This window comes from Gambusia affinis, linkage group LG05 (genome assembly GCF_019740435.1).
Source record: "Gambusia affinis linkage group LG05, SWU_Gaff_1.0, whole genome shotgun sequence".
In the NCBI taxonomy this organism is placed as follows: domain Eukaryota; kingdom Metazoa; phylum Chordata; class Actinopteri; order Cyprinodontiformes; family Poeciliidae; genus Gambusia; species Gambusia affinis.
In genome coordinates, this window is record NC_057872.1 from 24,908,850 (window position 1) to 24,923,382 (window position 14,533).

The 14,533-nt window shown below is 38.1% G+C and overlaps 1 protein-coding gene across 1 annotated transcript in view; it reads right to left on the reverse strand.

Annotated features, from left to right (window-relative positions):
• Window positions 1–8,393: 8,393 nt before the first annotated feature.
• Window positions 8,394–14,533, reverse strand: part of LOC122831651 (forkhead box protein O3-like) — a 36,712-nt gene continuing 30,572 nt past the window's right edge. Inside the window, exon 2 of the mRNA XM_044118014.1 lies at window positions 8,394–13,802. Coding sequence (XP_043973949.1) covers window positions 12,126–13,802 — 1,677 coding nt within the window. The 3' untranslated portion in view covers window positions 8,394–12,125. The remainder of the gene's footprint in view (window positions 13,803–14,533) is intronic.

Sequence of the window (14,533 nt, forward strand, 5' to 3'; positions counted from 1 at the left end):
ATAAGGTATGGATATAATTATTTTTAATGAGTTCTAAATCTACATGAAAAAGAAAGGATTCTGAAATATCTGTGTGCTTATACTGAACAGAAATACTGTTCTGGGGCTCTGGAACTACTGTTTGAAATATTACTCGATTTTTTTTCACTGCCTTTTACTTCATTAGATGGTAAAAAAAACAAATGTAGTCAAAATGCTATATACTGATATCTTTTTTATTTTACAAAGGTAATCATTAAACCAGCAACCATGCCATCTCTACAACAAAATCTCCATATCTGACTGAGCTATCTTATTTGAGTTTTGTAGATTTTAATGCAGACTAGTTAGCAATTTTCAAGTACTGTTGTAACTTAAAACTTGGTCGTTTACCTAATTAAAAAGCAAAGACCTATGCTGCATTGTGGATATTTAGTCGTTTACTCTAAATATCTACACCACACTCTCTGTTTTGGAGTGCAGAATGCTATTTGGAACATGTCAACGCTCAAGACGTGAGAGCAAAAATTTCAAACAGATTCAGCACATACTGTACCTTCCTACTAGCCTTCCAAATTATTCAATTCAGAAGCTTTCAAGCACTAGGCAGTGAATGAGTGGAAATTTTGAATACAAGGCTGGTGAGAGTCGGACAAAAAGGAATCTACAGTAAATGCTCAGTAGAGTAAGATTTGAAAAGGCAATGAATTTAACTAATGGGCTTAGAGAGAAATGGATTTCTTGATAAAACTGAAGAGGCACACTAATCCAAAGCATTAAATGATCTAAACCAGAGACTAAAAACATAGACCCCCAAAATCGCAGAATAATACTAAAATATTTCAAAATTGTGTCAACACTGCAAACAAAATAAAGAATATTACTGTTAAAAAAACATAGTGATGATTTAAAAATTAATTGTAATAAAATAAACCCATCACACGAGGGTTGGTTTGTCAAATGGAGCAAAAATTATTTGAGCATATAGCGAAGATGACATGCTGAATTTCAAACAAAGTATCAGAATGAGAAAGAAAGGGGGCTTATGTCACTTCCAACATGGAATGGTTGCTGGTATAAGTTGAATTTGGTACCAGCAGTGCAGAAACTGCAGATCTGTTGGGATTTTCATGCATGTTCGTCTCCAAGGATTTCAGAGAATGGCACAAAATGCAGTAAACATGCACAAAGGAACATTTATGTGGGCAAAAATGTGCTGCTGGTGTTAAAGGAGAGGTGAGGCTACATTTGAAGAATGACATATTGGTGATTTGTAACCTTGTCCAATGAGTCTCAATTACACCTATCAGATTCAGATGGTTGGGTAAATATTTTTGGTGTAAACAGCACAAAAGCATGGATCCATCCTGCATGGTATCAATAGTTCAGACTGCCAGTGATGGCAGAAAGTGATAGAAGGTACTTCCTTGGAATACACTTGGTGCCAATTTAGCACTGCTAAGCAGCAACTGCATGATGCTACCATGCCAAAATTGAAAAATTGGAAAAAACGTTTCCAACACCTTGTTGAATCTATGTCATCAAGAATTAAATTATACCTGTACCTATACCTTGTTCAAGCAGGTATGTACAAGCAGGGTGCAACTGATAAAGTGACCAGTGAGTGTAATTCCTAATATATAATCCATGTGATTAGAAAGTGTGCTTCTATTTTTTTTAAATCATTCTTCCTCAATGTTTGAGGAAGTGAAGTAAATCAACAGATAAAGAAGCGTGCAATGAACACTGTCACCACTCTCCCTGGATATGCATGTGAACACATATACGTGCCTCTCCCCTGGGACCTTACATTGCCTCGTCTGAAACAGCTCTTATTACCTGCAGTACTGTGTGAAGCTCCAAAGCTGCTACCATCAGCCACAAACTCATTAATTACTCTTTAGTATCAAGCCATAATTAGAGACAGCAATCAGGCTCCTGCCCCACTACCTCCTCCTTACCTCCCCCCAGCCCCTATTAGCACTCAGCACTGTACACTGTACTAGTGAGCTAAGTTAGCTGCTGCTGAGATGAGCTCCCCCACATATGAGATTAGGCCACATGTGGTTAGATAGGGGGGATGAAGCAGGCTCAGTGTGTGCTGGAGGGAAAGAGATAGCGAGGAAAAAATGCAAGAGGGAGATGAGGTGATGCTGGCGCTCAGGTGGAGCATTAATTTGCCATTAATTATGTCATCACCGCTTTAGGTCACCCCTCCCTCTTCTCCCTTGCACGCACTTCTCCTCATTTCCCACTCCTGATGAGTGGATCATAACAGAGATGGAAAAGAAATATCTGATTAGATCAGTCTTGTCTGTCTGCACTAGAACAAGGTGAAATGGGGTAATGTGGGAAGAAACAGGAGGGAGAGGGTTGGGAGTCATTAAGGGCAGTGATTGGTTTAATAACACATAAATACAGAGATCAGGAAGGTCTCATGAAAGGTCATTTTCTTTTAATCAGAAAAAAAATCTGTAGCATTGAACTCCTACAAAACATTTTGTGTTTCCTGTCACCAATTTTATTTTCAAAAGCACAACAAAATGAATTTAATCTGAGGTAGTTTGAGAAATACATTTTTGACTATTAAACTTTTGCGTTATATTCAAGATAAAGTTTGAAGTTGCTGTTGATATTTTAATTATAAGTAATACAGATAGCCCTCAGATTGAATATTTGTTCAGTTGCAGATACCCCTGACCTTAAAGCATTATCAGTAGGAATCACATTTGTCCAAAGAACCTACAGAAAGATAAACCGCAAAGTTTACATAAACCAAATAAAAAGACACAAATATCTTTTTTTTTTCTCACTGTACGAAGTTAAATCAGACAAAACTTTTCTTGTTTTATAATTTCATTCCCAGGACACAAAACCTGTCTCTTTCTTGAACAGAATGATAGTTGGAAATTCCCCCCATGTCCCTCAACAGATGAACGCAGCATCTTTAAGCATCTGGAAATTGTTTCCAAGGACGAACCAGACTTGTGAAGCGCCACAGTTCTCTTCCTGGTATCGTGGCTGATTTCTTTTGACAGCCATTGTGTCAAAAAAGGTAGACGTAAGTTCAAGGTGTGGTCTTAAAATACATGCACAGGTCTGCCTCCGATTAATCTAAATGTGTCGGCTATCTTATAGAAGCTCCTAACGTGATAGAATCATCATCTCGTTTTCACTTATTGCTTAAAGAGAGCAATAGTTTTGTATGTAAACTTCTGATTTTGAAGACACAGCAAATCTCTAACAAATTCTTGTCATTAATTGGTGTTTTGCAAATAGAAATAATTTTGATAAATCTAGCTAATGTAGAAAAGAGACGTTAGGTTTTATTTAGCTTCTGACAGTGAGAAAAAAATGTATGTGTTGTTTTATTCATTAATTGTAAGCTTCTTCTTTTCAATTGCATTTCTAACATTTCAGCTTTTCCATCATCATGGACAAGACCAAACAGCTGTTAAAAGGCTTGAGTGACCAGACGTTATCGGGCTGGAATTAGCTTTAATCAACCAAAATGTTGGTGAGATGGTAATATATGCTGCTGCAACCATTTTAAGAAATAAACTAAACAGAAAAGTTAGGATATTTATGTTGATTGAGGTTGATTATTCTTTTGCCTTGGCAATAAATCTTGGCAAATAATGTTATATTATTAGAAAGCATTCCATTTTCAGAAGATGGATTGAACAGTTCTCCAAAAGATGTTCACATCTTCGAATGTTATTTTACATTCTAACCCTGCTTTAAACTCCTCCAGAACTTAATGCACTTCATGGTGCAGTTTGTTCACAAATGATCTCTAACAAACCTCTGAATCCTTCACAGAAAAAATGTTTTTCAGATTAAATTTTACACTTTAAGGACTCTGTTCTGTGACATCGAAACACAAATCACTCAATTTTTTTAAGAGTGGACTCTGAAAACATAATCATGTCACTATAATGTTTTTGTGAATTTTTTAAGAAGCTCAAGTGATATGAATAAGACATTAAAAAATAATAATTGAAAGAAATAAACTGTTTATGAATGTAAGGTAGGCTACTGGAAAAATAATCACTACTGGCAGACTTAAGCTCAGGCTACTCCTAAACTGATAGACATCTCCTTTAATACAGGGACTATCGTTAAACAACAACTGAGTCGAAGTTATTAATGTTTGCTGATGCTATAAGGTTTGTTTACATCAGTGTAGGGAACATCAAAGCTATCCAAAGTAATATGAAGACCCTTCTGTAGATGCAATTTATAGACAGTGGCAACTAATCCTTTGTTGTTTTTTTGCTGGCTTTAATTATTCAACAATAGTATATCTGCCATGATGGCTTTTAAATATGATTTTCACACATTTATAATGTATTTATGTGGTTCAACCTGCTGAAAAATGTCATTGTTGTCTTGGAAAAAAAAAAGTGTTTAACGGTCCATCATCTCAGTTCTAACATGTTGTTTTCTAACTATTGTCCAGGTGCAGTGCAGTCCCACAGCTTTCAACCCTGTTTTCAACAGATAATCCTCAGAGGCCTTCCCGACAACCTCTTCCCCTACTACCTTTCAGCTTTTGCTCTAACCCGAGAAGGTTTTTCAACACCTTCTTTGACAAAATTCTTCACCCGTTTATGCTTTTGAGGCTCGGAAAACCTGTTTTTGTGAAGTTTATGTATTTTTTTTTGTCCGTTCACAGGCCTATCAGATATGTAAACCATTCATATTTCGAGCATCATGAGCCATCAGCACTATGTTATGGGTTTCTGGTTTTCCACCTCCAGACTCAGGTGAGGTCTAGCACCACGTTTTGACCATCCAAAGCAATACAAGGGACCTGCTTGTGCTAGGTAGGAAAAATTAATTGACCTGAGTAAAATGTTTTTGCCTAGTTTTGTAGATCATGCTTTTGGATTTGCAAAGTAAAGATACACAGGTTAAAAAAAATAAAAAATCTCCAACTCACAAATGAATGCTTTCTTAAAATTTCAAATATTACTGAGCCTAATATTAAGAACTCACCAAACTTGGAAGCAGTTGGGAAACTTACTGATGACTATGTGCTCATACAGTATTATTCATAATGTTTTTTGGGTCAGCTGCACATGTCATTTGACTCAGGAGTCGACACGTCTGAATCATTCGCCTTTGCTGCATGCACATCCACAGTTAGCCTGCACAGTACTCACATTTTAACAAAAATCTCTGCTCTAGTTACCTAGAGGACCATCACAAAGTTGTGCTAATGGTCTGTTCAATCTGACTCAGCTTACGCAAAGAATAATAGGCACAAATTTCCGTCTGTAGATGTGCAAAGCTAATATCTGTATGCTATAAAACTTGGTAGTTGCGACTGCAGCAAAATGTGTTTCTACACAGTTTTGACTTATTGAGGCTTCATATAAATGCAGGCCACACCTGGAAAATTCAAGGGCAAACTATGAGAAGTGCTCTGAGCAAGCTCCACTTTCTGCATCTGCAATAGCTGCAAAAATATCACAATTTCATCATTTGCAAAACTATTGGAAAGGTTCTGCTTTGGCAGCAGTCACAATGGTTACTGATCATTACTACAAACTGTCTTCTGACTCTGAGACTGGTGATTATGCTTTATTATTTTGATTTATGCTCTATTTGTAATGAAATATTCAGACTAAATAAGGGATTTTAACAGTACCTAACCCACAAACCTACAGTGTTTGTGGTGCTCTATATTGTTAAGTACTGAAATTCTGCAAAAGAAATGTAATTTTTCTCCTTGTTGTTTGAACTTTAGTTTAATCCCAGTGGCACAGTTTTAACAGTTCAGCCATCTCAACCCTCTCTCATCTAACCTTGTCCCTTATTCAGTTTGAAGCTTTGAATTGTAAGAAAAACCTTTCATCATCTGTGAAATTATTCTTCATTTGGATCGTCAGATTAACCTGTGAATTTTACCACAGATAGAGCTTCAAGGAAGTCATTTATGAACAGGCCATATGGAAGTGTGTTCAAATATTTATGAATCAAAAGCTTATTTTATACGCGTACTATTTTAATGATTTTATTGTAGAACAAAATATATGTTTTAAGATGTGCCAGCTCTTGACGTTGCAGCAGGAAGGTGAGAAGTGCTGATTCCTCATAAGCACTCAAGGACATGTGTACCCCGGAGTCCTGCCTGGGTGGCTCTGTCTGTTTGTAGTTAGCAATGTCCCCTGCCAGCCCTTAGCTCCAAGGGCAGTCTATGCAACAGCAGGACTATACCAACTGAGGAAGGACCTGTTTCCAGATGCTTGAATGGATGAATAATGAGACTGTAACGTGGCTTCTCTCTGCCTCTCTCATAATGAGAAGCAGAGGACCAGAACGTCCCCGAGGCACAGCACCTGGACTGAAGTGCCTTCCTGTCTGCCCTAAAATCTGTCTCTCAGGAGACAGACAGAGAGAAGCAAGACTCTGGCCTCACGGCAGGTTCTGGGTTTTGGGTTACACTCAATCACACTAAGTCTGGTCTAAATCCATAAAATTACAAAACATCTCATAAAGTCACTGAACCGTGTTTGAAGACATCCCACCTCCCACACCCATGAAAAACCAATTATTTAATTGTTTTCTTTTTTTTTTTTTTGTCAGGCATCTTTAGCTTTAAATAAACGCCGCCTGGCGCCTTTTCCCGGCACCTTTGTTGTTCTCTTTCTCTCTACTTCTCACTTTTTTCCCTACAGAGAAGATTTGCCAAGTGGAGTCAATTAAAAGTGTACATATAAGTGAGAAATATCTGTTTGAGTAAGTGTGTTGGGTCTTATAACGAAGCTGTGCACTTCTTTGTGCAAATGTGTGAATTTGTGATATTTTCAAATGCATGCGCACAAACATTTGGTGTGGCGTCTGTATCTCCACGTGTTTATGTGTGTGTGCATGGAGGCGAAGACTCCCCTGGGGCCTGGCAGTATGGCGCTGTTGCGCTCCAGACTCCTCCTGTGAAAACACCTCCAATGGGACCCGGACAGCTGTGGCCAACCTATACTGATTTGTGGGCCATAAGCCTTATGATACTCACACACCTCTAATCCAGAAAAATTTGGTTGTGTTTTTTGTTTTCTCTCAGTATTTCTGCCTTAATCATGCACAGTCGCCCAATTTCCATTTATTTTTCATTTAAGAGATGCCTCCCACAATACATGCAACAGTACTCTTATCCTCTCTATTTTGTCATTATTCCAACAGCCACCCACACAATGACATAGTGACCCTCAAATTTGACTACAGACAGAACTCATCATATTTGTGTGAGATGTTTTATGCTTTAAAAATGACAAGTCAAAACAAAGAAAACATTTAAAGCGACAAATTCATCTCCTGTAAGTGTACATTAGCACAAGTCAGAAATGCTGGTGCAACTCAATAAATTAGAATATCATTAAAATGTTTAATTTTACACTCAAAAATAAAACCAAGTTTTAGCTCAATTCAATTAGGATGTATTTTAATATTTCTTCATCTTACTCTGGAGGATTATGAAAATCCAGAATGTTGTTTAGAAAACTTTAACATTTCATAGCAACTCAGGTTTTAAGCTATGGCCTACACGATCATGATTTGAAAGTCCAGCTAGATATTCACTGATGTCCTGCACATTCAGAGTAAATCTCATGATACTCATTCAGGTATCCCTTCTGTGAAAACAATTCCCTTGCACATGTAAGGATGCATTTTCTTCAAACTGTATGCCTGGAATACCGGCCAGGACACTCGGGGGTGGGGGGAAAGTTGTGCAAAAGCAATAGAGATTACTGCAGCCTTGAGAAGATTGTAAAGCCAAATTCATTCAAAAACCATCTATGAACCACAGTCCACATCAGCAGTGTCTTCCCTGGGCAACGGAGAAAAATTAACTGAACTGTTACTTTGTAGTTCAAAGTCATCTGTACAGATGATGAGCTTAATGAAAATGATAGTCCATTTTTCTTATTAATTGACATAACTTTGTCAATTAAGGTTTATACAAATAAAATTTGATTGATTGATTGGTATATGTTAATAAAATAGTCTACATTTTTGTGAATATTCTCAAAATATAGTACTTTGAGAATATTATATTATAGTAATATAAAATATAATTATATTTTTGAGAATATAATAATATATGGCTACTGCCATATTTTATTAAAATGTAGCTACGAATACAAATGGTAATGACAAACACAAAACAGTTCTGAAAGAACACTTAAAAATCAGAATACAAGGGAATAAGAAAAAAAAAATTTTCTTTAAATTTCATTTATTTAACAGTCACCAGATGATGAGATACATTCTTTTAAAAAAAGAAATAGACAGCAAACTGATAATCTTTTGAGATTCTTAGAAACTATTGTACATTTTATATATATTTATTTATATATATATATATGTATATATATATATATGTAGAGAGAGAAAGAGAGAGAGGGAGAGAGAGAGAGAGAGAGAGATTTTTTACAAAATAAAAGTCAGTAAAACTGTCAAAAGGAGAAGATCAACTTAAAAAAAAACAGAAAATGGACAACATTGGACTTGTACATCAATTACAATTAGGAATGACAAAGACAGATATCTTTCATAAATAAATATAAGAAAATTCGACATCATATATAGCTCTCTTTCCAATAGCAGGGGATTGCTAAACATCTGTAGCATAGAATAGAACATAACTGCTTCTTGAGGTCGGAGTAGTTATAAAATTTCACGCATTTTCCACAAAGATTAACTGGAACCAGCGCAACTAAAAGGCCTGAAAGAAATGTAATTTACCTCAATATTGGGTCTGATAGTCTGTGCCATGCTTGACCTTTGGCTGAAAAAATAACACCCACTCCACCCTTCATCCCCTTACAATGTGTTTCTTTTATGTATGAGTGCTTGGAGCAGAAAGTGGAGTCTTCTTGGTGTACCTTCAGAAGAGGTGTATCCTATTCTCTTTAGCTCTCTCAAGGCCAGTGGTAAACCAAATTGCAGACACGCCCCCTCACCAACAAAACAACCAAGCAAAGCACATACGGGAGGGGCAGATGGCATTGGATCTTGGAAAAGTCATACTGCACTATAACAACATAATTTCACCAATGGATTCAATTCATATGCTATGATGTTTCAAGTCCTGTCATCGTCTGCTCCTTAGACTTCGAACAATACAACAACAACTACAAGACAACAGAATAAACACACAAAAACTAGATGTGAATGATTGTGTGGCATTTTGACCCCATTCTTTATTATAACCATTCAGACTGCTTGTTTTGAAAAGAAGTAGTTCAGGATTTTTGAAGTGTGGCTCTGCTAGAATTTCATACTCAGTTAATGTCTTACCTGCACATTATTTATTCTGTTGGTATCAATCCAGATTAGATGGCCCTGTAACATGACACTACTATGTAGTTTGAAAGAGACCAAAACTAATTTTGTTTTCTACTGTCTTAAAACAACTTCAGTCTAAAAAATGTCTAATATGAGCACTAGCTTTATGAACCTTTAACGCATTGGTTTGACCCATTAATCACCCTGCCTAGCCAGAAAGATCTAATGAACACAATTTAAGTGCATTGAACATAAGTTTTAGTGAATTTCAACAGTTGTTATTTATTAATTTATTTACTTAGCAGTTAGTGCTAAACTGGCATTGACTAAACTGACATTTGATTATTGGCCAAATTGTAGTCCAGTAATCAAATGTCTATTGTTTATAATGAGTTTCTTGTACCTGCAATTATTATGACAAGATACCCCTGTAAAAAAAAATTAATTATATCTATTTATCGATAGATAGATAGATAGATAGATAGATAGATAGATAGATAGATAGATAGATAGATAGATAGATAGATAGATAGATAGATAGATAGATAGATAGATAGATAGATAGATAGATAGATAGATAGATAGATAGATAGATAGATAGATAGATAGATAGATAGATAGATAGATAGATAGATAGATAGATAGATAGATAGATAGATAGATAGATAGATAGATAGATAGATAGATAGATAGATAGATAGATAGAGATTTGTAGTTCACTTAGTTAAATTAAGGTTAGATAAAAGCAAATAATGTCAGCCTATATTTAATGGAAACAACATATTATTTCTGAAATTTGGCATGGCTTCTATCAAATCTTGGTGTATTAACTCAAGTATATCATTCTCACCCTCTTTTCCCACACCACCTCCATGTCACCTTTTGAAACATCTGTCACTGTCATGTTTGCATTGAGTGGATTTTACACAAAACAGGTGGGAGGCAATGCACCACAAATTATCTTCCTGTGCGAAACACATACTGAGAACAGAAGCTATAAAGCATTTCTGGTAAGAGTAAATGTTTAAGACACGACATAAGTGTAAAAAGCAGAAACATTATTGTTGTTTATAACTATTTTATTGCCTTTTACACATTCTTTTAGGTGGTTACTCTGAAGAAGAGTGATTTACATTCCACTTAGCATTCTTTTATAAAAGGAAGATTATTGGTGGCACACCACCTACCATCATTTCCCTTGTCAGTCCCAACAACTATCCAATGCAAATGTGACAATAGTTTAAAGGTTTATAAAATAGAGTTTGTACACTTTTCAGATCAAAGGTTTTGTTTCAAGACAAAATAAGTCCACTTTGGACTAGAAGTTAGCTTGATCCTCTAGGCTCAACCAATCTTGATTTAGACTTAAGGAAGATGCTAAGACAGTTATATATTTCTTGTATCATTTTAGAAGATAACCTTTTTGCAGAACCTTAATTCAAAAATCCATACCTGTCCCTTTAAATATTTCCCTTTGCACCTGTTTTACAGATTGAACATCAGGTTATTAGATTTGAAAACAAAGGAACATAACACAGATGACGGAGATCATTTACGATATGAGTACACTACTGTTTTTCAGACACATTGATCCAAAGAGAATAAAAACTGAGACTAACTGATCCCACTGCAACAACAGGCTTTGTTCTCTGTATTATTTACCCTCCTTGAGCGGGAAAGTGGACAGTGACATTGCCCCTTCTCAGAGCAGAGCGGCAGGCAGAGTGACATAAAGTTAATCACCGTTTTGTCTGAATGCTCCTGGTGCATTATGCTAAAGACAGCTGAGGGTGAGCAAGGAAGGACAACACGTTAAATTCTCAATAATGACACATTGCCTCTGCATCACTTTGGAGATTAAAAGCAAGATGCTGAATTTCAATCAAGCCACATTAATGGCTTGATGTGAGGAATGGTCACTTTGTCTGCAACACCAGACAGAGACAGGGGAGAGACAAACCAGTTCAAGAAGTGCAGATGAAGCAAGGTAATAAAAAATCTGTAATTTGCCAAATTACATGCTTGCCACTAATGATGGCATGCATTTAATGATATTATGAGTAACCAATGTTTAGTAACCAATGTCATTGCAGTCTTAACATGTTACATTCAAGAAAAAAATCTAATTTTTGTAACGTAATGTAGAAAAATTTAAATAACATGGCTGCAGAAGAAAAATCAATTAGAATTTCTGAATTTGCATGTGTATAAATTTATTTGAAATAAATTTTAACCATAATAAAAAAATGTCAAATAAATCACTGTCAGAACTCATCTTTTAAATATTGTAAGAAATTATGAAATTTTAGATGAGTACATTTTGCACCCCAATACAGAATCACTGTAATCAAGCATCCAATCAACATTAGTAGAAATTTGTAAATTATTCTCTGCCGCACCAGAAAAAAAATCCGCCTTTTTAGTTCCTATTTCTGACGCTTTCATTAGTTGTGTTCCTTGCTTGTTCCTGTCAAATGTTGCATGCACCTTAGAAAACAAGCCAAGCTCTGCCTGAGCTGCTCTGTGAAGGCATTGCACCGTGAGATGTGACCCACTTGCAATAAAGTGCATTCAGAGTTCAGTTCTCATGGTAAATGAGAAGCGATGCCGGGCAAGCACAGCTGAGAGATTGTCATCACAGTACAGCTGATTCAAAAGAAAAATTAATCTGACATGAAGTCGATCTCTCAGTAAGAAGGGGATTAAACAGAGTAGGGGTGATAGAGTAAGACAACAAAAAAGATAGGTTAGGGATGCTTGGTCCTATAGGCTTTGTTCAGAGCCAGGAATGTCATGGTAGGGCACAGTGCTTCAAAAGTTGGACCGCAGTTTTAGAGGATTTATTTTTCAGTTCAGCCAGGTACCCAGCTCTGGTTGCTGTGGGCCTGCTGTGGACCAGCCAGACCGCTCATTCCCATTCCCATGCCCATAGTCACACCCATTCCCATTCCCATTCCAATCCCAACCCCCTGAGCAAGGGAGCAGTCAAAGTTAAAATCCATCTCCTCCCCTGAGTCCATAATGTCATGTAGGAGGATGGACTCCACATCACAGTCCAAGCTACCATGAAACATGTCGATGTCTAAGTCAGCTGGTAATCTGTCATGAGGGTAAGGCTGGTGATAGCCATGGTAGCTACTCCCAACACTGCCATTACCCATTCCCTGGCCATGATGGTAGGGTCCATTAGTCAAGCCCTGGTGTTGTGAGTCTGGGTAATGACTGTGACGAGGGTGTGGGGTGGAAGCCACATGACAGGAATCCTGAGGCATGCCAAGCATACCCGCTGGGTTAGGGGGGAGGGTTGTAGAAGCAGGAAGGTGAGCATGGGATGGGGGGCTGTACAAGTAGGGAGCTTTGTGACTGTAAGTCTGTAGCTGATTGCTGTTTCCACATGGGGTCAGAGCTGCCGCTCGTGGCGGTGTGTGGGTATGGCTCCGGCTGAGATTGTGACCATTGTGAGCAAGGCTGTGAGGTGGGTTGTGGTTGCTTACACTGTTATGATTATGACCAGTGGTGTGGTTGTGAGTTCTATTATGGTTATGAATTTCATTGTGGTGCACGGGACGGTGGCTATGGTGGTTGGGTCCTACTCCATTACTCGCTTGACCCAACATAGGATGGCCTTCCCTCTCCTGACCCAGCATCAGGTCTTTAGAACCGTAATGTTGCGCGGCAGAACCTCCTGTCAGTAAACTCTGTAGTGCATTTGTACTCGAGTATGCCCGCATGGTTCCAGAAAAACTGGTGGCCTTGTTCTCCTGAATGGTCTGCATTGGTGAGTGGTGACGAAGAATACCCATCCCTGTTGTGTTGTAGACTCCTCCACCATAGGAGACCTGCCCCTTCATTCCAGAGTTGTAGTGATACACAGAAGTTTGGTGCTTATTTCGGCCAACAGCAGGATGTTGTTGATGTTGCTGTGCACAATGATGATGATAACCATCTTCCATCATCTGCTCATCTAAACTTATGGCACCTGCTAGGTTAGCCAGTTGAGGCAGCTGTTCAAGTGGAGGACAGTGATTTCCTGCCCCCATTGATGGAGAGCGGGCACTGGTTGGTGATGGATAAAGGTGAGGGGAGGCAGAACAGGATAGACCACCTTCTTCTGGTTCCTCTGGTTCTCCCTCTGCTAGGATAGGTGAGAGACGTCCACTTAAGGTGGAAGCTGATGAACTAGCCCTAGAATGGAGGTCAGTCCAAGCGTCAAACTCTCCATCTGTCCCAGATGCAACTCCCGGCCCTGGGAGGGCTTTCCGTGATGGACTACCATGGTCTGGGGAGCTTTGTAGGCCCCCTACAGTAGATCCTGCTCCAATCCCAGGACGACCTACTCTCTTGCCTCTGATCCTGCCTTTGCTTTTTAAGTATTTAGTGCTATTGTCCATGGAGACCGCCCGTCGCCTTGGGGCTTTTCCCATCTTTCCTCCATCTGGGTTTAGCATCCACCAGGAACTCTTCCCTGTTCCTTCATTTTGCACCCGGATGAATCGAGTGTGGAGGGAAAGGTTATGTCGAATGGAGTTCTGCAAAGACAGATGAAAGAGAGGAAGTGAGTAAAATCTCAAATTAAACAATAATTTACTTAAAATAAATTTCCATTTATCTACAATATTGTTCTTTTATGAACACAGATGTTGAGACATTTTTTGCTTACAAATAATACAGAGGTATTTTTCCAGTCAACATGCCAAATCATAAGAGCCATCTCAAAAGTGCTAAATTCAAAGGACAGCCTCAACTGGCATGAGGCAAGACTCATGTCAGGCTCATCCAACCTGAAGTGACCTGAGACTCAGTCTTGAGAGATTTTCTTTCTCCACATCAATTCTCGCACATTCATTCTCATCAATCCATCTGTCCTCTTCTATTTCTTCCTTCAGCTGGGCTGATGTAAGCCGCCGAGGTTGAGCTTACTCTATGTTTGAAGTTGGTGCCAGTCTGGCTTTGTGCCAGCCCTGTCTCTTTTGCTCTTCTAGCTTGAATTGGGAAGAGAGGGAGGGCGTATTGCAAGACTGAGCCAGGAGCAAGGAAGGCTAATGGATGTATCCAACCCTCTGACATCAACCTTCAATGCCTATCTCTCTTCCCCTCCCTTGTTTCGTCTTTATCGCAGCCTTTCAGAGTCTTGCTTTCTCTTTTATTACAGAGTGCTACATATTTCAACTTGTCTAGATTTTCCTTTTTCTTATGTTACACACTTCTTTGAACATAAGTCATTTTCCACCTCTGCATTCAATCTCCATCCTTTCAATTA